Source organism: Rhea pennata, chromosome Z (assembly GCF_028389875.1).
Source record: "Rhea pennata isolate bPtePen1 chromosome Z, bPtePen1.pri, whole genome shotgun sequence".
Taxonomy (NCBI): domain Eukaryota; kingdom Metazoa; phylum Chordata; class Aves; order Rheiformes; family Rheidae; genus Rhea; species Rhea pennata.
In genome coordinates this window covers 58,305,759-58,329,769 of record NC_084702.1, presented here as the reverse complement: position 1 = coordinate 58,329,769, position 24,011 = coordinate 58,305,759, and the positions used below count along the sequence as shown (strand labels likewise).

Sequence of the window (24,011 nt, the reverse complement as noted above, 5' to 3'; positions counted from 1 at the left end):
ACATTACTTATGGTTTCATACAAGACTGCTACCAGAAGCTGGAATGTTAAGTCAGAGCCTTTGTTATGCAGCAGTCTTTTTCATTGCCAATTAGTATCTGTAAAAGGAACTAGGCAGAATTAATCAAACCTTTGTGTAGCTCAGCTCGTTTCTAACTGTGGAGCTACCATCCAGGAGGATGAGGGAATAATATGCACAAGACTCATTTGGCAAAAAAAGGCAATGCTTTGCAATTTACTGGGTCCAGCTCCTTGATTGTCCCTGACCCTTCCTCCCCTTACTGCTACCTCAGCCATCTTATCCTGGCTCATGGTGGGTGTTGTAACGGGGTACCTACACCACATTTTACTGTAATCTGCTAATATCTCTCTGATTGAATAATGTTAGCTGGGAACTTGCAGACATCAACAGGAACTGAAGAGCAGATGCTAGTTTTTAAAATACTTTCTTTCTCTGCCTTCAGAATCAAACCCTGAGGACCACACCTGCTTGTTTAGAGATGTTAACCTGATTTTCTATTTAAACGCAGGCCATGTCTGTCCTGTGCAAGTTCCTGGTCCCCTTAGCTTGGCTTCCTGGGTGCCCTCCTCCACTTAGAAGCAGAAATGCAGCTTTCAGTTTCTTCTTTTCTTTTTCTTATGATATTGTTTTGGTGTATCTCACAACTCTTTGACAAAACAGTTGAAACAACTGTTTTCCCCCTTTCTTCCTTGATTTTTCCCCCCTTTTTTGCAGAACAATTTAAGTTAAACATTAGGTGTGGCATTAGAATGCAGTGTACTGCCTACAGGAATTTATTGTACTTAGTTAACATTTTTTTCATAAACCTTGCAGTTTTTCTGCAAAACAGGGCTTCTTCTTTCTCTGATTGTTTTGGTTGCAAGCGTTCTGTAATAAGTACTAATTGGAAATAGTTGCAGCCATTTCAGGTCCTAAATTCAGTTATAGTTTCAAAAAGAAGGAGTATTAAGAAATTTCACCCATAGAGGGAAGCAGAATACTGTCATTGCAGCAGGCTTTTTAACTGTGGATTGCTTTTTAAAAATTATCTGTGCTTCAACTGAAGCCAACAAAAAACATCTGTTGTCTTATTTATAGCTCCTGTTTCTAAGAAGTATATTCTGTAGCAGATGAGAAAAGTGCCTGACAGCTCATAATTCATAAAGTTACTGAGGTTTAATCTGTTAGAATATTATGTACAGAATTCCACCCCAGTACAGGCTGTATCACTTCCCTTCCACAGTTGATAGAAACAGGGCTTTATGAAACATTAAATTAGTAAGTGTGAAATGTGATTAGCAGACAATATTAGAAGTATTAAACTGTAGTGAAGGAATATAGTATACTATAATTCTACTATTGATTGGTGGTTACATACCAAATAAATCTGTCTCATTCTGCTCCGTATTTGTGCAGCTAAACTTTCCTGAAGTCAGACATATTGGGTTTTTTTTCTTTTTCTGTGAACTTTCATTTTGTTCTGTTTTAGGATAATTTTTTGATGATTAATGCAGCAGATCTGTGACAAGCATTCATTTTTGTGTCAGAGAAAGGTAAAGAAAACCTAGATTTCTTCTTGAAAAATCAATACATTATAAAATGCAACTTTCAATACCGGATCAGCGCTTTCTGCTATGTATTGTTTATAGGTTATTTTCTCATATTCATCTGTATTTGCTTTGAGTTGTTTCCCCTTCATTCATAGTTGCCACTTACTCTCCTTAGCCTTTAAATGCAGCCGGTACAAGGTTATACGTGGGGATGAAAGGGGGATTCATTCTCACATCACCGCCCCTCAACTTTCCACATAATTACGATACACATGATATTTTATCAATCAGATCATTCTTTGCGTATTGTGCTGATAACCTTGGAAAGTATCTAGGCAAAGTATTTGACTAATTTATACAGGTGACTATGTCTTTTTCCACATATTATATGTAGCCAAGATAAAATGAAATAATATTCAGATTTTATTCCAACCTTCATAGGTTCTATGGATTGGACTATAAATGGCCCAGTCATAACATACATTTATTTGTCCTCTGTGAAGAATGACTGCATAATCTTATTCTGTTAAGTATCGCATATATTATAATAACTTGCCAATACTCGTTAATTTTCTACAAAAAAGTAATTTGAGATGCTTTTTTCAACCTTGTAATTGATGTTGTAAGTACTTACTTAACACACGGGATTCTACAGATGCTCAATTTGCATTTTGGCCAGTATGTTGTGAATTGACTGAAGTTCAGAAGGTTACGTTAATAAGGATTCCCCTCTTTCCTGCAGTCACGATCTTTTGTAATAAGCCCCTTCGAAAAATTCTTATCATTCTGTATTACGGGTATTGCACCACAGCAGAAATATGAATGCTTTAAAAAGGTGTTTGAAGTCCAGAAACTTCCATGTTATCCATTATCTATGAGAGTTAATTAGTATCCTTGAGATTCCCTAAGAAGAGTGTTTTTTTTTTTCAGATGTTTCTCTATTGCAGGCAAAGTAAAAAGAGGACTGACAGTTTGATATGATAAATTATTTTTCCAGTACAGAGCTGTATTTCCTGCTGTGGTTAAAATCCTCAACATGCCGTTAAAACTGAACATCTGAATGAAGTTGTCACTTTGTCCTCCAGCTCATAATCAAAACCTACTGATCGATGGAAGAAATAAACTGGGCTTGCTGCATATTATTGAAGAGTTTTCTTATGGGAATTTAGAATTAACTGTATTTCCATCAAACCTCCCAATTGTAGTCTAGTCATGTAAGGTCACCAGCAGATGTTATTTCTCCATTCCTTTCAATAGCTTTGAGATCATTCATATCCCAATATATCTTGACCTACAGACATTTTTCTACCTAAGTAATAAGTGGGCCTTTTGTGAGCCCAAAGGCTGATAGCCTTGGTGGGTCAGACTGCTTCTTTATCTAGCACTGGGATATCCTTCTCTCTTCATTTCGTCCTGATCTAGTCTCCTTTCACTGCCAAGGCTTCTGTGGTATTCTGAGTCCACAGTCTGTCTGCTTGACGACATCTGATAAAAATAAAAGACAAGTAAGAGTAGACAGGCCTATTAAGCCATTCATAATGAATGTGTCAAATTCACTGAAGCTTAAACCTCCCTTTCATATTTTTCCATGAATAGTGTTACCTTTTACCATATTGCTAATAAAACAAATACCAGAGAAGGTGGTTGAGCCCTGAACAGCTCTTCTTTCTGCTGGTTTAGGGATGAATTATGCCTCGAGGAGAACTTAACTATAACCAAAACCAACTATTCTTGATCGGGGCGGGGAATGTAAGAAGAAGTCTTTTTCTCCTCTAACAGTTGTGAATAATTTTACTAGTTATTACAGTGCTTGATTGATCTGTGACACACAGTGATATTAACTTCTTTGTCTTCACTTTCACCTTCTTGTCTTTCAGCTTTGCCCAGTTAAAACACATTGCTAAAAGCAGCTGGGCAGTTCTAAATACTTCATTTGTTTATTCTTTTGATAAATATCATGAAGTGGTCTAAAATCGCTAAAGCCAAGGCATAGTTATGGTTCTCAAATCCCAGAATGAACTTCTCTCTGGTATTTATTTGTAATACCAGACTCATCTTTTTCCTATCTTAGTCTGGCATTGAGCCCAAAGCTTAGATCTTTATGGAAGCTTTCTCTTGAACCCTGATGAAATGTAAAGTTTGTATGTTGCCTGTAAGAACTCAGAAAAGCTACACTTTACTACTAGTAACAATACCAGCTTATTTCTTTTTATTTATTTATTTATTTTACAAATACCAAGATGATTTGAGCTGCCTGTTTAGGGCCTTTTTTTTTTCCTGTTTTATAATATTTTACTGAAAGTTTCTACAGAAAATTTTTCTTTCCTAAGAATATAAAGAAACATATAATACACTGTGAAATGTCCTCTCAGTAAAAGTTAGAAACTTTGTGTCAGTAAGGGTCTTTTCATTCTTTTATTATGGGCTGTGAAATTCCTGTGGCCCTTCTTCTCCAGCTGATGAAAGCAGATGTGAGGGAGCAGTGAAGGTTTGGGCTCTGCATCTGGAGCAGTCAAAACCTGACAGCTCCTGATAAGCGTTGAACCTCCTCACGCTTGTGGAGGAACCTCCTGGTGATTTCCCGTGTTAAGGAATCTGAACTCTTGTTCACACAGACACAGCTTTTGATGTGTTCTGTGTAGTCTTCTTCAATACTTCTACTACTACTTCAATTCTTTTGAGCATTCCTAGCAGTAAGCTGATATGAGTACACTGATTGCCTTGACTCCAACCACTGCCTGACAGGTTGTGCAGGAATGCAAAACGGTCCTTATATCCAATATATCTCCACTTCAGCTTGACATTATATACTGACAAGTGATTAAATTGTGCTATTATGAATTCTCATTTAAATTCAGTATCTACTTCAGGGAAGATGGATGACAACAGTAAAACAAATTTGAATTGTTTTTCCCCTTCCCAGTATAATGTGTAACCGCTTATTTCCTGAAATAACGGCATTTGAAGCAAGAAGGAAAAGTCCTCCCTCTGTTTCCGAGGATTTTCAATAGTAAGCATGGAAGTTTTACTCTGTGGAGAATCCACCATTGTCCCCACCTTGTCTTTCATTACGCTACTGAGGATGCCGCAGCAAAAGTACTGTAGACTTGTTTCTTCACGGTTCTGTTAGCTGAACTTGTTGGAGGCATTATCACAACTTGCCTGACAATGACAGTTACTGTTGCCTGGTTGTTCTGTGCTAATTAATATGTTTATGCCTGTTCTACAGTTAATTTCAGTGTTGGTCAAACCATTCATGTTTGAACATGTTGTATGACTTTCATGCAAGGATATGTGCAAATCTATGAAGGCATGAGTGGCTATGTTAGTGGACACAGTTGCATACATGAAGAACATATCTGCGTGCACATAAGCCAGTTACGAACATCGTAAGACCTGCCCTCTCAAATATTAGACTTTTATGCACAGCTGCTGTGTCATTGATTGCAATATGTATGCATAACCTTAAATGCCTATTTGTTGAAAAAGGGGAAGGACATGCCTGGAGATCTTAATTCAGAGCTAAATTCAAGTAATCTTAGAATATAGATTCTGTAAAAATATTTAAAAATTGAACTCTTTTTCATACTGTGTGTGGTTATATTTTAAATTATATCCTTTTATATATATATTCATTCTTCTTCCAGCAGTAGTGAAAGATTTGGCTCATAAACCTTTGAAGGCAAATTCCAGCTTTAAATTTCCACATGTCATTGCCAGGTACTAACTCCAAAATATCTCTTTTTACTGAGAACCCTTCCAAAAGGTGCAGCTGTGTGCTGGTTTCATCTTGCACTTTGTAGCTGTGTTGGCAACCCTTAAACGTAAGGTATGCTCTCATCTCCCACACATTGCCATTGCCTTAGCGCTGTTCAGGCCTGTCTGTATGAGGGAAAGTGAAGTGCTCGCAGATTGGAGGAACTCTGACTCGTGGTTCGTCTCATTGGTTCTCACTGTGGCAAGGTAAAAATAGAGCTAGTGGAAAATGCAGCTTTTACAGTGTGTCACCAGAAGCTTCCTTACTATCTGGAGAGCTGTTCTCAGACTTGTGACTAGAAAGAAGACACAGAAACTTCAGACCCTTAATCTTTGGAGACAGTGGGATTTCCAGAATATTACAGGATTGCTCTGGGGAGGGGAGGAAATGATTACTTTAAGTGAAAAACTGATACTGGATTGTAGCAAAGGGATCTCCAAAGTTGCTCAGATTCTTAAGAGTGGATTTGGTTCTCCAAACCTCTGTGCTGTGCTACAGCATGCTTCAAAGCAAAAGATCCTTTTGAAATCAGGTACTAAATGCAGGCTGCATGGGGGATTTTATTCTCTTTTCCTTTTACCAAAGGTGATGTATATGAAAGATTTTCCTTTCCTTGTGTAAATCTGTTAATATGCATGCTGCATTTACCTTCAGAATGTCTAATCTAGAATCAGGATATTTTTAAGGATATCTTGTATTCTGGGCCCAGAAAATTGTGGATTGGGTTTTTTTTTGTTTGTTTGTTTGTTTTCCCCAAACTTAAATGTTGTTTTCTTCAATTCAGCCTCTGCCATTTCCTGTCAGCATTTTGAAAATGGAGGACACTGTGCCCAAATTTGACTGACTTCTGTGTAAATATTATAAACTGTCTTCACTTCTACAAGTGCTCCTAAGTCTTTCTTCTGGCAGATGTGTATTTCCTGAGGCCTTTCAACTTTAAATGACCATCATTTTCTGTTTTGTGCAAAAGGTGGAAAGTTTAAAGTACAAATGGCACTATGACACTGTCGATATTTTATATAGGAAATGACAGTAATGAATAGGCAATCCTAAAATAGGTGGGAGGTTAAGTAATTTTAATTTGTTAATGGCATCTCCTAAGTGCTTTTAAAGTGAACGTTTTTTCTTCAATATTAGTGTACACTGTAATTAGATTTCTTGGTTGTATTGGTCTTTGATTACTGTGTTGAAGGTAAGTGTAGGTTTTCTTATTGCCACTGTGTGTGTCTGTGTCATTCTGCTATAGAACTGCCACTCACTAGTATGCTTAATATTAAAGGCAGTTGAGTATTCTGAGGTTTTGGTCAAATTCGTAAGTATTCTAGGGTTTACATTTTTACAAAACAGACTGTCATTTTTTCAAAGCTCTGTTCATATCTAAAAGTTCACTAGTTTCTCTGGTAGATGGAAACTGCCTGTTTTGAAGAAGAGGAATTAGATATAGGGAGGAAGAAAAGTAATCAGTACTCCTCTGAATTCCCAGAATGTTAATATTTTTCCAGTTACATATTTTAGGATAGGAGAGAAGTGTAGGAAATCTTTCATTTTAACCAATTTGAGATTTGTTCTACATCTGCGTGGTCTGTTGACTTCTCTTCTCTGTCTGTTTCTGCTGCTTCTTTCCCTTCTTTCCTCAGTGTCAGTTTAGACCCTTAGTTGCAGGCTGCCTCTCTCTGCAGCCGAAGAGATGCTGCAATTTTATCACAGCTACTTAAGGGGAGAAGGGCACTTCATGTAACAGGCTACCTAAGGAGCAGAAAGTTATTTTCAGAAGTAAAATACATAAATTTTGTTCTCAAAACAGGCTCTTCCTTTGCTACCATGTAAGGGATACGTTTTATGCCTTTATCTTTCTGTGGGTCTATTAGTATCATAATATGAGTTTTTTTGTAACATGTTCTTTGTTATGACTCTGATTTGATTCTTTCAATGGATTCAGCATTATCATAAGAGAGATTCATAGTTCAGGGTCAAAAGGAACTATTTGACCTGAATATTACAGATCAGATAGTCTGTGTTTCGGCATGTCACCGCGGGGCTGGACTATAGAGTCTTGCATTTGAATCCAACTTGTGTTTGGTAAAGCAGAAATGGATATGAAGAGATAAAAAAAAAAAAAAATCTGTTGCTTCCATAGGTAGTTTGTTCTGCATTAATATTTGGAGGTTGGCTGATTGGCTAGATCTTCATCTATTTAACACATGCTTTTAAGCATATGTTTAAGTTTCAATCAAAATGTTATACTGAGTCAAATACCCGTCAGAACTACAGAGTTCATCATGATTACTCGTTTGCATTTTTCAGCTAACTGTGATTCCATCAAGGAAGGAAGTAGTGTGGTTTTTAACAGGACCTATCCTCTGTGAACCTATCCAGTCCCTAGTTACAGTGCTGTCTCTTATAGCTTTATCATATGAGTTACCATATCAGGTATTCCATTATTTTGTCCAGGACTGATATTATAACTAGCATCAGGGTCGTCTTTTATGACTAACAGATGTTTTTCTAATGTCCTTCTTCGTTATGAATGGACTGGAAAGTATTTCATCATTATCATACCGTCATTCTGCTTCTTTTTGCAAGGCACATGTCTCAATGTCCAGTATGTTCCACTTCCATTATTAGTTCATAAATAATCATTACTTATTATCTTAAACTTCTCTCCTCAGTTTTCTGCACTTCCAAACCTTCTGTATTTTCCTTGCTATCCATCCAATTTTCAAGTTGTTTGAATTTTTAAGAAGATATCTGATCGCTGCCTTCAAAATAAGTTCTATTCTCAGCTAAAATTTTTCTCTCACTTGTGGTGTATTTAATTTTCTGGTGATCTGAAAGTTTTTCATTAAAACTCTCTTCTGTCTATTGATATTTTTCTTTTTTTCCTCCTAGTTAGTTATGCTCATGATTTTGTTCAGTTTCAGTCTTCTAGAAATACACGTGTATATTTGTATACATATGCATGCATGCACATTTATGCATGTATGTTTAAGAATGCTCTCTTTTTATGCAAGATGAATTTAATCAGGCAAAGATCACCATCCCCTAGGCAACTGGCAACTTCTACTTCAATGATTAAGCTATGTTTATCAATCATAACTCCTCAAAGTATACCAGATGTTTCTGGCAGCTGTTTAATAAGAATGTCTTTATGTAAATGTTCTTGCTTTCTAAGAATTAAATAGGACTATCTAAAACTTTGAAATAATTATTTTGCCAAAAATAGTGCATTTAAAGATACATCATCCCTCATATCACAGAGTCAAAACATTACTTTATACAATATGTTCTTTCAGTGAAGAAACTACGTTGTGTGAAAACTGACCTCGTACAAAATCAGTATGCAGGTTTGTTTGAAAGCTGCAGGATGCTCCTTTCACATCATCCCACTATTTATTCTTCACCAATAGTTGTACAAAACAAATTTCAGGAAAGCTATATTGTTAATATGCTAATATTAAGATTGAAAAGTGAAAAGAAACTGAAATTATCACTGAACTTTTGTAGAGTATTAATACTTGCTTCGACTACTCTTTCAGGTCTTTGTAAATTTGTTTTGTGCAGCTCCCAAATGGTGATGTGTTTAGCTCCCTCATCTGGTACATGCTGGACGTAAATGTTTCAGGACCAAAAAACTGTTTTTCTCTTCCTTGCATTGTATTTCCCTTTTTTTTTTCCTGTAGATTGCAAACTTTTATTGTATTTTCTTTTTTCTTGTAATATTAATGCTGATTCTAGGAGTGATTTAGATCTTTAAAAGAAGATGCCATAAAAATGCAAATGCCATCATTTTTATTCAGCTTTTGATTAGTTTTGTAGTGTTCTCATTTAAGCTTGACAAGTGGGATGTTTGGACTGTCTCTTACAGCTAATAAAATGAATTTGTTCAGTGCTTAAAAATTAACTGGATGCGTTATGTGTCATAACGGACATCACTTTCATAAATGGAAATGACTTTCAACTGTAGCTTGTCTTATTTTTCCTATTTTTCTTTTACAGCTTTTTCACTTCCAGATCTTACGGAGCAGTTTTCACCTCCTGATGTTGCTCCTCCAATCCTTATCAAGATAGTGGAGGCAATTGAAAAGAAAGGTATGCTGAAGAATAGCCTGGCAGTGTTTTTGTTACTTGTGTTAGCCAAGACAGCAATCAGATTTAGAGTTGCTGTCTGCCCTTCCTCGAGCTGCTAATGCATCACAGTATTCAAATAATATGAAAATAATCTAATTTAAGGGTTATTGTGTTGGTTTCTGCCCAACAGAGGCTACTTGTATTATAGGAGTAATAATAAAGCTTACCTCATATAGGAGTAATAACAAAGGTTACCTCAAATGATGTTTAGCAACTTAACTAATATAAGTATTATTGAAAGTGATGGCGGCGGGGGGGACGGGGGGGGGAGAGGGTTGGTTTCGCTCTGTTCTTTTCCAATAGATGAACACCTTAAGTTGCTCATGAAAACAGCATCATAACATTGAAATGGATACAAGGCTAAACAAGTAATGTGTTGCCCCAAAGCAAACGTGTATGTACGGAAAAGTAGTACATAGTATGGAAAAGTTACAAGGACTGTTTTTATACTTCAGGAGCAAGTTATTTATTGCTGTTGTCTGCTGAGCAGCTGGTGTTAGCTGCATGGTTTTCGATTCTCCTGTTTTCCCTGGTTATGTCTCTCCATCCTTTTGAGGCTCTCCCTGTTCTTCTGCTGCGCCCTGTCCCTTTTGCCCTTTCTCTCTTATCTTAGCTTCTGCTCAGATAGGCAGTCCTCCTATGGTAAGGAGCTGCCCACAGGGTCCTGCTCATTCAGTGGCATTATAGCCTGGGAGTGAGAGGGTAAGTGGTACTCTGGTCTGATTCAGACTGCTGTCCGTGGGACACAGGACCTCACACGGTGCAGTGATGCTTTAAGAGAGTGCTAACTCTTTGCAAATGACTAGGAGCTTGCCAGTGTCAGTGAGAGGGGCAAGTGTTTAGTGCTTGCATAAGCAGCTACGGCTTCCAGGAAAGCCCGCTGATACTGTTAAATCATCCGTGTTCTGGCTCCCTGGCTGTGCTTTCTTTCCACGTTTTGTGTCTTTTGTGTTTTTTCTGCAGCAAAGAAGTTGTAAACAATGCCTTTCACATAGGACATGAGAAGACTGTATTGATATCTATTATTCAGGTGGATTCTTAGACATGTTACGTGATATATACAGACACAAAGAAGTGATACACACCCTGCATACATTGTGAGGTTTGGGGCTCTGTAGATGGTCAAGAGCAACCTGAGAGTTAACTATCCTGTAGGAGGGCCTGTCTGTCTCTGTTGATTAGGTAGAGTGCCAAAGGCTAGGCACACTTTTAACTTCCAAGGCTCAGGTTAGTCCTCAAGCTAAGTAGGATGCATCAAACCTTTTGTCATGTCCCTCTTCCATTCCTGTGGTGCTGTGACTTGGGCTTCTCACCCTTTGGCAGGAGAGGTGAAACACCTTTCTTTTCTACATTTCTCCATCCCCCATTCTTGTCCCATTTGAAGACAATTGTGAGAGAGTGACATTGTGAAATACACTTAAAAAGACCTGGTGTTTCCACCTAACATGTAGAGTGTAAAGAAAGATCTGGGTGTTCCCACATTACTCTTGCAAACTATTTTCTTTGTGGGATGTGTGTATCTGTTTCCTAGTTCTGGCCTTCTAAAGTCAGCTCATGGAGGCTTGTAAAGAACATATGGGTTTACCAGGATCTCTAATCCTTCTTGGCCAGCAGTTTCTGCAGACCTGGCAGTTTTCATGTACAAAGAGGTATATCGCTGTCCTAAAAATCAATCACATTCAGTAGTTTAATATGTTGTAGGAGAATGATGGTAGGAGAATTTTGCCAAATTTTAGTATTTCTGAAGAAAACTAAAGTATGTTGTTTCATGGCAACCGTCACAGGATATTAATGTATCCCATTGATTTTTTTTTTTTTTTTTTTTTTTTTTTTTGAAGGTCTGGAGTGTTTGACTTTGTATGGAACACAAGGCTCAAGCAACTCAGCAGAATTAAGACAAATTCTTGAATGTGGTAGGTACACCTCTTCCTTAAAGCATTAATAGATTTTGTGGTCAGATTGATCATGTTTTCTCTGATCTTCTTCTCAGCTTATATATGGTCTGGTTATGAATGATATAGTATAAAGCCCAATTTAAGGGAAAATCTTTGTAACTTTTAAACTTAATATGAAAGGTATTTTTTCACTAGTACGGGTTGCGTATTTTTTCGTGGCTCCATTGCCTTGGTTCTTTTTCCAGGAATAATTATTTTAAGCATTCTTTTTGTCATTTGCTTGTTCAAGGAATTAAAAATCTGGCTGTACAAAAAAAAAATAAATAAATAAAAAGGAGTTCTTTTGTTGAGAAGCAAGAGAAAGACACATTGTTCCTGTAAGGCTGCAGGTTAATATTTTGTAAATGAATGAACAATTTGTGTATGTACAGACATGCGGCTCTGTGCATGCATTTGTTTATGCAGCCTTTCTGCTTCCTTTGGTCCAGTGACTGGAGAGTCAATAACTGAACACTCCCTCTGTGGCACAGAGACGATAGTGGAAGAGAAAGAAAAAGAATTCAAGTGATGTTGCAGCAATAGACAGGTTTCTCAGGTTTTGGACAGTAAAATGCAGCTACGCTACTGCCACCACATACCTGTTCAATTTTTCTGATATGTACTTCTGTTTTTTTTAGTATACTTTTCTTATTCCTTCACGCTGGAGTATAGTGGCATGACAGCACTCAGCTGCACGGTGAGATCAGGAACTTTGCTCTTATAGTAAGAGTGCGTGACCACACCTTTGCAAGCCGAGCTGGGGTGTGGGTGTGAGCTTCCGTTTGCATAAAAGAGCATGAAAATACAAGGGCTAGGAGATGAAACTGGTTACAAGCAGTCTTGCTAAAGAGGCAAAGCAAGCAAACTCAAACCATGAATTCAGCACTCTTCATTTTTAGTAATTGCAAGTGTTAACAAAATGAACTAGAGATGATATTTTGAGCTGACTGTTCCTTCAGATCAAAAGAGCATCCTGTCCTCTATGATTTTGGTGGGAGGGAAGAAGTGTATGTGTGCAAGCAGGGAGAGGAGATATTCGTGCAGTGCTAGCAAACAAAGCATTATTTTTAGTGTTGTAATTGTATTTTTCAGTACAGATAAATCCAGATTTTCCAAGCCACCGGTGCAAATATATCTTTTAACTTACCTGAATCTCTTGTTAAGTGTCTAAACTGAGGTGCACTTTTATGACAGGTTCATCTATCTCATGAAATCAAGAATTTGTGGTTTACATGTGTTCGTATTTAAAATGCAATTACATTTGAGAAAATGAAAATAGGACTTTACCCTTTAGTAACAAAGTATCTTTCTCTCTTTTTTAAAGATAGGATCTGAATCTTCCAGGACAAAGCCAGTATAGTGGATCTCCTGACAGATGGATATAGACAGCTCTGATCTCCTCCGCCTACTCTCTGAGTTAGCTGAGTGCAAGTCAGTTTTGTTCTCCAAGTTGAACTGCAGTTGTGCTTATGGTTAAAGTGCTGTGCATATTAATTGGATAACTGCCTATTAGCTTCAGCACAGTGCTATCTGGCTTCAGAATCAAAGCTGACTTGCATCTGGCCAGCTCGGCAAACACAAGAGTTCAGATCTGTTTATGACATTACACCCAAGGAGTTCTTGAGTACCAAAAATTTATTCTTACTAAAGCATTGATTATGATAATTCACAATAGACTTCAGAGAATGGTTAGACCCAAAGAGAACAAGAATTTAACTCAGTTTATGAAATAAAAAACATTATGTGAGCCAGAGAAATAACAAAAACTATTTTCTGTAAATTTGTAATTGGATTCTCTGATGCCTAATTATTCTTGCAGCATTCATACCCATGCTGCAGTTTTTTAATTTCTGAGCCATTTATAATGGATGTGTTCTTATATGGATTCTTTGGTGTCTGTTAAGGATTGAGTTCATACTGCAAGCTTTCTGTTTGGGGAAACAAGAAGGAGGAGGAGGAGCAGGACTGAGTGCCTCACTGTCCTCACTTGGCTTTTTTCACAGTACTTGTAGACACACCGTATATCTGAGTTCTCAGATATCTGAGTCCTCTGTTGAGTTTGGTTCAAAATGGCCAAAGAGGTTCAAGAGTTATTTTACAGGGGACTTGACCAGCCTAAAAAGTCAGTCAGCATTAATAACTCCAAGTTCTTGTACCAAACATGGATCTTTCTGTAATCATTTGGGTCTTTTCTGGACCAGTTTTGTATTTAAGAGGAAACTCAATCTTACTTGCACTAAGCAAGCATTTCTGAATTAGCCTGTTTTTATTGTTGCTGCTGATATTCAGCTAGTCCTATATGTGACACTCCTAAACCTTAGCTTGAGTTGTAACTAGGCTGGAAGGACACCAGGCTTTACAAGAGAAATACTAACTGCTATATAAAACAACAAACACCCAATTCTGCAAGTGCATATTTGTTTCCACATACTGACATAAATATTTACAGACTTGGTCCTCAAGTAGTTAGTGTAGCTTCTAGTCATAATAGAAGTAGCTACTAGTAAAAAAGCAGTATTTGACCAAACCCTTGATTAATACTTCTTACACAAAATATTTACAGGTAAAACACAGAGTTGTTAAAAATATTCTGAAGTTCCATAACATTACCAACATACAGCAAGTCACTACCATTATTATGAGTCTTAGTTCAGCCCTATAAGGCATAGGACTGGAGGCCACATATGGCTCTGGAAGCCATTTGGTCTATCAGATACCAAAAGAGCCTGTTTGTTGTGTTGAGCACTGTATAATCTTGATCTCATAGATGTGTCTTTGAGTATTTCTTACAGGTTGTTTCCTGTAAACCAAATATGAGTTAGCAGATTTGGCTTAGTATGAAGGGCTAATATCATGAGCCTATATATTTTTCCAGTTTCTAATATCTGAAAATTATGTTACTCTTTTCCTTTAGATGCCTCTTCATTGGATTTAGAGACATTTGATGTGCACACTTTATCAGATGCTCTCAAGAGGTATCTCCTGGATCTGCCAAATCCCATCATTCCAGCAGCTGTTTACAGTGACATTATTTCTGCAGCTCAAGGTACGAATATTGAGTATTTCAAATATCAAACGAAAAAGCTTTTGTTAGAATTTTGAGTGTCCAGTGATTCAGCTGCTTCTTGGTCTCCTACAAAATATGTGGAAGATTCTGCACACTCTGGCAGAATCTCAGAAACTATATATACATTCACTGATTTAATGAAAGTTGCTTAAATTCAGATCTAGAGATGTATTATTTACTTCTCTATTTATGCAAACATAATGGAAAATACAAGGGTTAACAGTTCTGTCTTTTAAAAAGTAGAATGGCTATAGAAGAAATGGGGGGAAAAATCAAGGTCTTATCGGTATGCAGAAAGCTAATTTTTAACTTTTTATCAGTGCTGACAAAGTAAATGTATTAGAGGTCATGATGTTCTGCAGTACATTGGGAGCTACAGATTATGAAGTGACAAGTACGTGCATGTAAGATTCATCATCTACACAGTGGTCATTTCAAATAAGTGCAATTTATAGGCTTTCAACATATAGGACAAGTATTCTGTTGTATGTCTCAGGACAGGATATTGTTACTGATAACCTTCAAAGTTAGAATAGCACCTGTGAGACTTATCTAGTGCATCTCAGAATTACCCAATCATGTGTGACGCTAAACACAAGACAGACTTCTACCAGTACACTCTGAACATATTGTGGTTTTTACCAAAATGCATATCTGTTTCCATTTGACTTTTAAATACTTCTTCTTTACCTTTCTCTGAGCATTTCACTTTTTTCAGAAGAAGAAACAAGTCCTATGGTAACAATAAATGACAGAATTTATATTTTTTTTCTGTAAAATTGATGCTTCCAGAGGAGTTATATACACTTTCAGTTTACTGGTTGTATGTTCCCGTGCTGATATCAAGAGCCTTTTATCTGTTTGCTTGCAGAAGTTCAGAACTCAGAGGAATATGCTCAGTTGCTGAAGAAACTCATCAGATCTCCAAATATACCTCCCCAGTATTGGCTCACACTCCAATATTTGCTCAAACATTTCCTCAGAATTTGTCAAGCATCCAGCAAAAATCTCTTGAATGCAAGGTCTCTAGCTGAAATATTCAGCCCTCTGCTTTTCAAATTCCAGATAGCAAGGTATGTGGGACATCTTTGTTATATTCTATGTTATAAACACGGGTTAGCTATATACAAAAGTAATTTGAATAAATTACTTCTTTGACCTTACTTCTGCTTTCTGGAGGGCATTATTGTAAATTTTTGTAATGCTTTTTGAATTATAGTAATGTAAACTTTTTGTAGTTTTCCTGATTCTTATTGTCTAATCCATCTCTTGCAGCTCTGATAATACTGAACACCACATAAAAATCTTAGAGGTTTTAATCACAAGTGAATGGAATGAGAGACAGCCTGTACCAGGTAAAAAATATTTATACTTTAAAAGTTATGTATTCTTGTTTTCTTAAATATTAAAATTCAACATAAGGACACTAAATGCTCAATTTTTAAAAATTAAATTAGCAATACAGCACTGCATAATTACTGAACTGTGTAGTAGTGGTTTATATGTGTGCAGCATTTGTTTTATAAGAAATTTTGCAATAAAATCATTTCAGAATCCATCGTTTGCATAGCCTTTGAACTTCTGTTGCTTTTTCATTAAGCATTGAATAGGAATTTGTGAACTTCTAATACCTGCAAACCAATAGAATACATATCATTAATTGTATAGGAGGGGGCAAATTCTGAAGATCTTACTTATCTCTCTCTCTATAGCACCAGTCAAATTTTCTTGAAAATACTATACCCCACACAGAAGATCTGAATAGATTAGAATTTGACCCGTTCTTTACTTATACATATTTTTTAATTCAGAGTCTTAAGAGCTTTATTTGTCAATATCAATAAACAGTGCATAAAGTATTAACATCCTATTCAGGAAAATTAGTTGGCACTTTTTCTGACTCTGTGAGCATGCATTTAATTTAGTCAACGAAAGTGAGACCCACCTATAATTTATGCAGAACCCCCTGTTTTTAAATCAAGTATTTGGTATGAGCAAAGCAGCGTTGCCAGCTGTGTGCAAAGGAAATTGTTAATGCAGGAGACTTTAGGTGTAGCTTAAAGTAATCCTTTTTACAGCTTATTAACAAAGAATATTCTAACAAAGGATAGGGCCTGGTGAACAGAGCATTAAATATTGTAGCTCTAGCACCTCTCTATTAAAAGTACAAGGTAAAGTTCATGTCAGTGGGATTTGCTGGGTTGTTTAAGATTTGAAGAGCTAGAGCACAGCAGCAGAAAAACAGTAGCAGAAGAATATGTTATTTCTCTTAATTAAAATAAGCACGCTGTATAATTCCCTTCATAAACTAATGAAGATCAAATTTAAATGGCTATGGCTTTTGCTCCTACTACTTTGGAAGGTTGTTCTAACCTCGTAGGCTATAGTAATTACTTTTGCCAATAATTAGCGTTCATTTATTCTCAGCTAGTTTATACCTATTTGTATTTGTTCAGTTTTCTCAAAACAGTTAAAGCAGGCATTTCCAGCACCACTGCATATTTTTTCTTCCTAGTGTTTCATAAAAAACAAGAGAATCCAAACTTTTAATGCTTCCTTGCCTTATTTATAGCAAATAACTATTATTGTTAAAGAATGATTTTATCCTTGCACATGTTATAAGCCTTAAAAAAGGCTCTAATACAAGATTTTTATAGTAGTGCTTTATGAAATGATATGTTTAAAAACACTTTTGGATATGTAAGCTTACGTGGCTTGAGGCAGTGGTAGAGTGAGGGCATACGTACGGAGGTAGGGTCAAGAAATGAGAATTTCTCAAATTGCACTTAAGAGATCGGTTATTTGCATTTAGGCATGAGTTGCTCTAGACTAGTAAAATATATAAGTGAAAGGTAGGGCAAGGCGTCTAGTCATCCTGAGAGTATCTTAATATCTGCTTTACTAGAGCCCTTGAAATATCCATCAAACTTACAAATGAATTAATATTTTTTAATGCAGTTCATTATTCTGAGGGTTCTTCTGCGATTTTTCATGTGACCCATTACAAAAAAAGAATTATTTTCCTGTGTGTTTCAGGGTCCATTCTAGGCAAGCGAATGTATTTTAGTAGAGCATTTGCACATTTATTAATATACTGAAAAGAATTAGATGCAGATTTTCAAACTTTGTAGCCCTTAGTTAACTAGCTTCTGCTCTAATGCCTATAAAGCACTTGAATAGTTTTCAGAAGTTGAGTATTTACAGAATTTTAAATGATTCTTTACAGAATTGGAAAACAAATGTATTTTTCAGCTCCAAAATCAGTCACATGATTGTCTTAAGTGCTGCATTGCATTTTTATAGTTCTTGTAGAAGAGTGAGACATATTTTTCAAAAGTATCAGCTCCAAGATTATTGTTTATAGTGGCTTGACCTTCCATCAAAAATATTTTGAGCCATTATAATAAAGGAAGAATCCTAGAAAAGATAACTTATTTCTTTTATAAGTGTTCTGAACAGAGTGCAGACCTGTAATAGAATTGTTCATAACTTAAGAGATTTTAAACAGAAAGAATTTTATTTGTTGAAAATAATTTAATGACAACTAAGTGGTAACAGGTAAGCCAGTGCTGCCAGGTTTCTTTTCTTCTGACTGTTTTCTCATCACATCACCCAATAATTATCTTTCTTACTTCCAAAAAATAGAAAATATGCAAATAGGACCAATATCTTCAGTTGGACATTTTATGGCTACAGTAATGCTATGCACTCCATAGTGCAAAACCAGGAGTAATTGTTAGGCTCTTACTTGATATTTTTGTTGCACAACAACTGTGGATGATTTTTTTCCTTGTCACTGTGTTTAATGGAAAACTATGCATTTTATGTATAAATTGGAATGGAGTCTAGTCCTGCACAAGAAGTTAAAGTACAGAAATTAAAGTCTGTAGTATGTGAAGACAAAATAATGGTGCAACAGAACTAGGATTATGAAAATGGTTGGTATTTTGAATTATCAATAATGAGATCCATTTTCTGATTCCTGTCTTAATTTTTGGATCTAATCAGCCAAAGACCCAATGGATGATTAGGCTTAAGTGGAGTAGGCTAGATGATTTAACACACCATTTTAACACCCTGACTTGATGAACAGCCACAGAAACATTTAAGAGTATTGCTGATTTTATAGTCAGAAACAAAGTGCGTGTCTTCAAATATGCCATTTGAAACAGTAGTATTAGAAGAAAAAATCTTAATTTAACAGGCTATACTTAATATTGATTATATCTAACAGAATCTCACAGAACAGATGAAAGGTATGATAGAGTGTGTGGTTTTAGAGGTATACACTGAAAAATGGGCTACGAGTTCTTAGGCAGACAGGGCTGGAAGCTCTTTCAGTTCGTTTTTGATGATCATGAAGCAGTAGCAGGTCCCAGAGCCGCATATGGAACTGTTTGGAGCATGACTGACCAGGCAGCGAGTGCCCAGGGCCTCTGCCAGGCAGCTGTCATGCAAGGCCAGTACTAGCTTATGACGAGCCAGCAGGTTACACAGGGAGAAGTGGGGAGATAAGGGGTTCAGGGTGGCTTTGGGGGAGAACACAGTGAAATGAGAGTCCTCTTGGAGGAGTGTTGAGGAGTGCAGAGTGGCCCATGGGTATGCGAGGTGAAGGTGTGTGTTATTGCAGGGAGGTAGAGAAGAAGGGGGGTCTGGTGTGGGACAGTGGTGGCAACGCGCTGGTCCTGGGACAGTGGGAAGGAAGGAATGTGGAGGCCAGGAGGAGCTCCTGCAGCAACTGGGGCCACTTCCTGTCCCGTGGTGACAAACTTCTAGGCTGTCTGTCACAGCTTGTTCCTCTTTTCCAGGCCTGTAAATAACGTTGTAAATAATGGCTCCAGCTGTAAAATACCATAGGTTTTAAGCATGAAGAGGTAGGATTACTACTCATAGGATCCTAACTAGAATAAGTGAAGTCATGAGCCTGCCTTATACTTAGCTGAGCACTTGGTGGTGGTTTGGGAGAGCGTCCTAGCAGTACAGCCAAAATGCAGACACTTTGCTTTTTGCTGAAGATAATATGGCAAGCTTGATAGAATAATAACCAGAGCAAGGGAATGTAAAGGCCAGTCCTGTTCCTCCTGAAATCTGCCCTAAAGCTCCCCTTGACTGTCCTGGGCCAGATCGGCCACAGTCTTGGCTTGCAGTGTCTCGGGGGCGCACCAGAATACATAGGAATGCCATCCCTTATCAGAACTTCTTTGAATAGTTTCGTAAGTCTGGCTGAACCGTCAGCCAGTGCCAGGAATGTTTTGGCATGTGCAGAGAACAGTCTGTCAAGGAAGAATTGATTTTGTACAGTGTATTGCACATCTGCTCCTCACCCAGCAGAGGGCCCCCCTTCTAAGCTAATAAAAATCATGTGCTTTATACCTGATTTAACAGGGAGCAAAATACATTATTAATAATCTCCAGCCCTAGCAATACTGAATTCTTGGTTTAGATTTTGACAGAAGTGTCAAAACCAGAAACCTTATGTTTCTCAATACCTAATTAAAAGTGTTTGGTGAAATTGCATTGCTAGAAGTTTTTACAGATTAATTTTATAAATGTGTGTGAGTATATGTGTACGTATGTCTATATACCCATACATATACATGCACACACACATGCAAACCTCTCCATCCCAATCAGTTTCTTGTCCTGCTTCATGCATCATTTTTAGGAAAAAAAAAATCCTTTATAGATCAAAAGGATGCTTTGAATATGACGCAGAAAAGTAGTAGGCTCCTGACTTTTTGCAAATACAAATCTATAGATTCAATGAGCACCACTCAATATGGTGAATTCTTAAATTTAAATAAAGGTAAGATGGGGCAGTTGTGTGAAAATGCAGGTGTGTGCACATCAGTACCATTTTTTGACCAGACGTGATCCAACTAATTTTTGCATGTGGCATTGAAATAAAGTTTAAAAAGAAAAAGAAACTCTTGGATTTAGGAACACTCTCAGTAGTTTCAGAAGCTTATGCTTTATCTCTGCATAGGTAGTGCTTTTTAAAATAATAAATGACTAAGTGAACCAGAGTTTGTTATCGTTAGCTGATTTCCTTTCAGAATATACTTCTATACTGTGGTCTTATAAACCAAAAAGTGTTATCACTCCTTTCTGTAATTTTTAATTGTAAGTAGGAGGCATATCAGTTACTGTCAAAAGTTGGATCTTTCTCCTCTCCTCCTGTCTACTGTCATTAGTTCAGAAACATAGATTACAATCTCAATTTGAAGTAGGCTGTACTTTTATGACTATAGTGCTTTATATGGTATAGAGAACTGACAATTGTTTTAGTAGGGAAAGGCTAAAACTAGAAAAGCAAAGAATTGTTATAGATGAAACTATTCAATCAGCTATAAAACACTGAAAATACACTGCAGATATTTGGGATTTAATTGTAAGACACAAGTGGGTTTTGGTAGGTTTTTGGTAGGATTGGTGTTTGGTAGCACAGGATGATTTTGTAAGTGGAGCATTCAGGGAGAGAGGTGAAAACTGTGCAATACCATTTCAGTAACATAAGGGAGCCACAGCTGATCTCCAGGAAGACAGCTACTGGAGGTTCTCATTGCCTTCAACAAGAAGTTGGAGGAAAATATTAATCCCCTTCCTGCCTCTCTCTGAAAGGAAACCTTTGGCGTGCTTCTCCTTTCATATTTGATTTTTTCCATGTAAAATTATAGCTGGTAAGGAAGTTAGCTGATGTAGGCAGAGGGGAACAGGCTCTCCAGAGCCTGAAGAGGGAAACAGTTGCTGCTCCATTTCTTCAGCAAGTGTGATACTCCACCAAACACTCCGTATGGCAAGGGAACCTAAAGTGCTCCCTCTCTGTACAGTCTCTTTTCCCACCTGCCTGACTAAGAAATGAAAAGAACGACTCTGAGGTCCTCGAAAACACCATGGATGCAGACAGATATTTTTTTCTAGTGTTTTCTGTTTTTCTGAAATGGATGAAATGCCTCACCAGTGCGATCGAAGAGTCTTCAAGCAACATGTGTGTTTGTGATCCAGCACGAGTGCATAGGACGTGCTGCTGTGTTTGCAAGCAAGCTGCTTTGTACAGAGCTGTTCTGAGAGGTACAGCTCTTTTAAGGAAGATTTTGATTCTATTTTTTTTCTGAACTAAGTTAGCCACTTCCTGTATTTGGCTGTTCATAGTGATTTTCTTGACTTCAATACTGCACTCAGCAGCCAGTTACAGAGTCTATTTTAAGACCTCTCACAATGGTCTTCTCATTTACTTGGCTAAAATGAGAAAGTTCGTCCTGCATTGGCCACTTGTTCCCTGATTGACAACTTTTCTTTGAATCTGGCTCCCCTTCCCCCACATGAAATCCCTGGCTCAGCAAATATTTGAACCTGCCCAAGTTAATCATGAAACTGAGATCATTATCTGAGAGAGACGTGCAAGCTACTGAGGGTGGTTTCTTTTTCTTTTTTTTTTTTCTTCTTTTTTTTTTTTTTTTTTTTTTTTTTTTTTTTTTTTTTACAGTACTAAAGTCAGGTTTACTTTTTAATGATGAACCAGAGTAAGTGGATACCTTCTGCACAGCAGAGAGCTTTACACAGTTTAGGGCAGAGAGAAGGCTTCGATTTTCTGACTACATGTTACAGCTTTTTTAGTGATTTTTATGAAGCATTGCTTGGAAAGCATAGACTTTTTTTTCCAGAATTATTTTTTGCTTAGTTGCTTCAGACTTCAAACTTCCTAATAAAAAGAGCTTTTTTTCTTTTAGAAAGATTTCTGTAAGAGGAAACCACTGAATTTTTCAGGTTATTGGATTGTATTTTCAGGCTGTATTACAAGGGCGAGCAATTGTGATGCATAATTTACAAAGTAAGTGATTTTGAATTTCTGTATGCTTTCTTCATCACCTTGTGGAAGTACTTTACTGTAACTGATTACCAGGTAGAGATTTCACGGTCTTAAGATATGTGAATGAAAGTCAAGGTCCTCAGAACTTCTCCAGGTTGTGCAGAGGCAGTGGAAAATGACCTATCTGTCTCCTGCCTTTTCCTGCCTGCAAGCTGGGTTAGTTAGAGCTGAGCAGCAATCTGATTATACAAGTGTGGGCCACCAGGGAAACCCTGGGGACTTATTTTTTTCCTGAAAGCCTTTCTTCAATGGAATAAAAAGTCTTACTGATCCCCTTTTAAACTTAAATGCAGCAATATAGTCTTTGTCAGAAATCTTTTATAACCTAATTTAAATCATTACCTTGGCAACTCAAGTGTTTGGGTAGCAGGTGGGCTAAACTTTCAAGTTCAGTGTTTGGACTTGTGTCTGGGATGATCTTAAGTATCTTATTACGCTTTGGAAATGGAAGGAATCTTTGGAACATGTCTACCTAAACAGGGAGGGGAAAATGAATATAAGCTTAACATATAAACAAACTAGCATGTATTTTTTTTGTTACTGTTAGTACTCCAGCCATGTTCTTACATGTTAATGCTTGTCTAAAGTGGGTGATCTAGTGAGGAGCACAGAGGGAGGGTAGATAAGTGTGAAGTATTTGGGGAGGGTATAAACTGTGTTAATTTTTAATGAGCATTTGTGAGATAGAGCACATTTCAGCTGCACCAGATTTTCTTATGATGTAGCACTGATAGTTGCTACAGTTACTTTTTGTTGTGGTTATTTTTGGTATCTGATTTTCTGCCCCCATAGATTATAGTGAATATAAAGCATTCAGATTGCTCTACATAGCATTCTGCTTTGGAATTAATAGTATATTCTGCACATATGTTCTCCAAGAGGTCTGAGACTTACAGTCAGTGATATGGGGGGGGGGAATTAAGAAGGAGTATTTCTAAATAGCAGGAGGATTCCGATGGCATTAAAGTCAAGTTAGGAAGAAGACACTGACAAGGCTTCTTGCTTTTAAAAACAATTAACATGATAAATATCTCAATGAGAACAGGATAGAGAAACAGTGTGAAAAGGCAGACTAAATCTTGTTGTATCTTGACAGACTGGCTTTTTATGTTTAGAAAAATTATTATTCAAGATCTTTCTCAGTTCTGACTTTATTTCGTGGTTTAGGAAAGTCTCATTGACATCCTGAGTGCAAGATTGCAATATTTGGTTTTTAGGTTTCAAAATTAATTAATCCAGATGATTACTATTGTATTGCATTACAAAATGATATCGATAAAAAAGACATCTCTGTAGTAAATACATTCTATGTAATAATAGCAAATGTGCCAGACCCTTGTGTCCATAAAACTACAGAAATTTGTAAAGTTTAAAAATATAATTAATATCTTATAATGTGGAGGTGTGTATATATATATATATATATATGTGTGTGTGTGTGTGTGGATAATTAATATATAACACACACGCATGGAGTCGTGCTGTAATTCCCCTTCCCCTCTTTATACATATACAGTAGGTGCATATGCTTATTAAACCTTTTTGAATGGTACACTGTAGGCATCTGAGTAGGGTAACGTAACTGCAAAGCGACCTACCTATCTGTAAGCGGAGCTCCGCTGCATGTGCGTGTGCATGTGCATGTGTTGTGTGAAAGCTACGTGCTGCAGCATATCAGCCTTTTGTCACCCTGCCAGGATTGGAC

The 24,011-nt window shown here is 37.0% G+C and overlaps 1 protein-coding gene across 2 annotated transcripts in view; it reads left to right on the top strand.

Annotated features, from left to right (window-relative positions):
* PIK3R1 (phosphoinositide-3-kinase regulatory subunit 1) overlaps window positions 1–24,011 on the top strand; it is a 60,436-nt gene that overhangs the window by 23,533 nt on the left and 12,892 nt on the right. For both annotated transcript variants that reach the window (XM_062599296.1, XM_062599295.1), the window contains exons 3-7: window positions 9,304–9,396; window positions 11,274–11,348; window positions 14,284–14,415; window positions 15,308–15,509; window positions 15,712–15,791. In XM_062599296.1, the coding sequence (XP_062455280.1) occupies window positions 9,304–9,396; window positions 11,274–11,348; window positions 14,284–14,415; window positions 15,308–15,509; window positions 15,712–15,791 (582 nt within the window). The remainder of the gene's footprint in view (window positions 1–9,303; window positions 9,397–11,273; window positions 11,349–14,283; window positions 14,416–15,307; window positions 15,510–15,711; window positions 15,792–24,011) is intronic.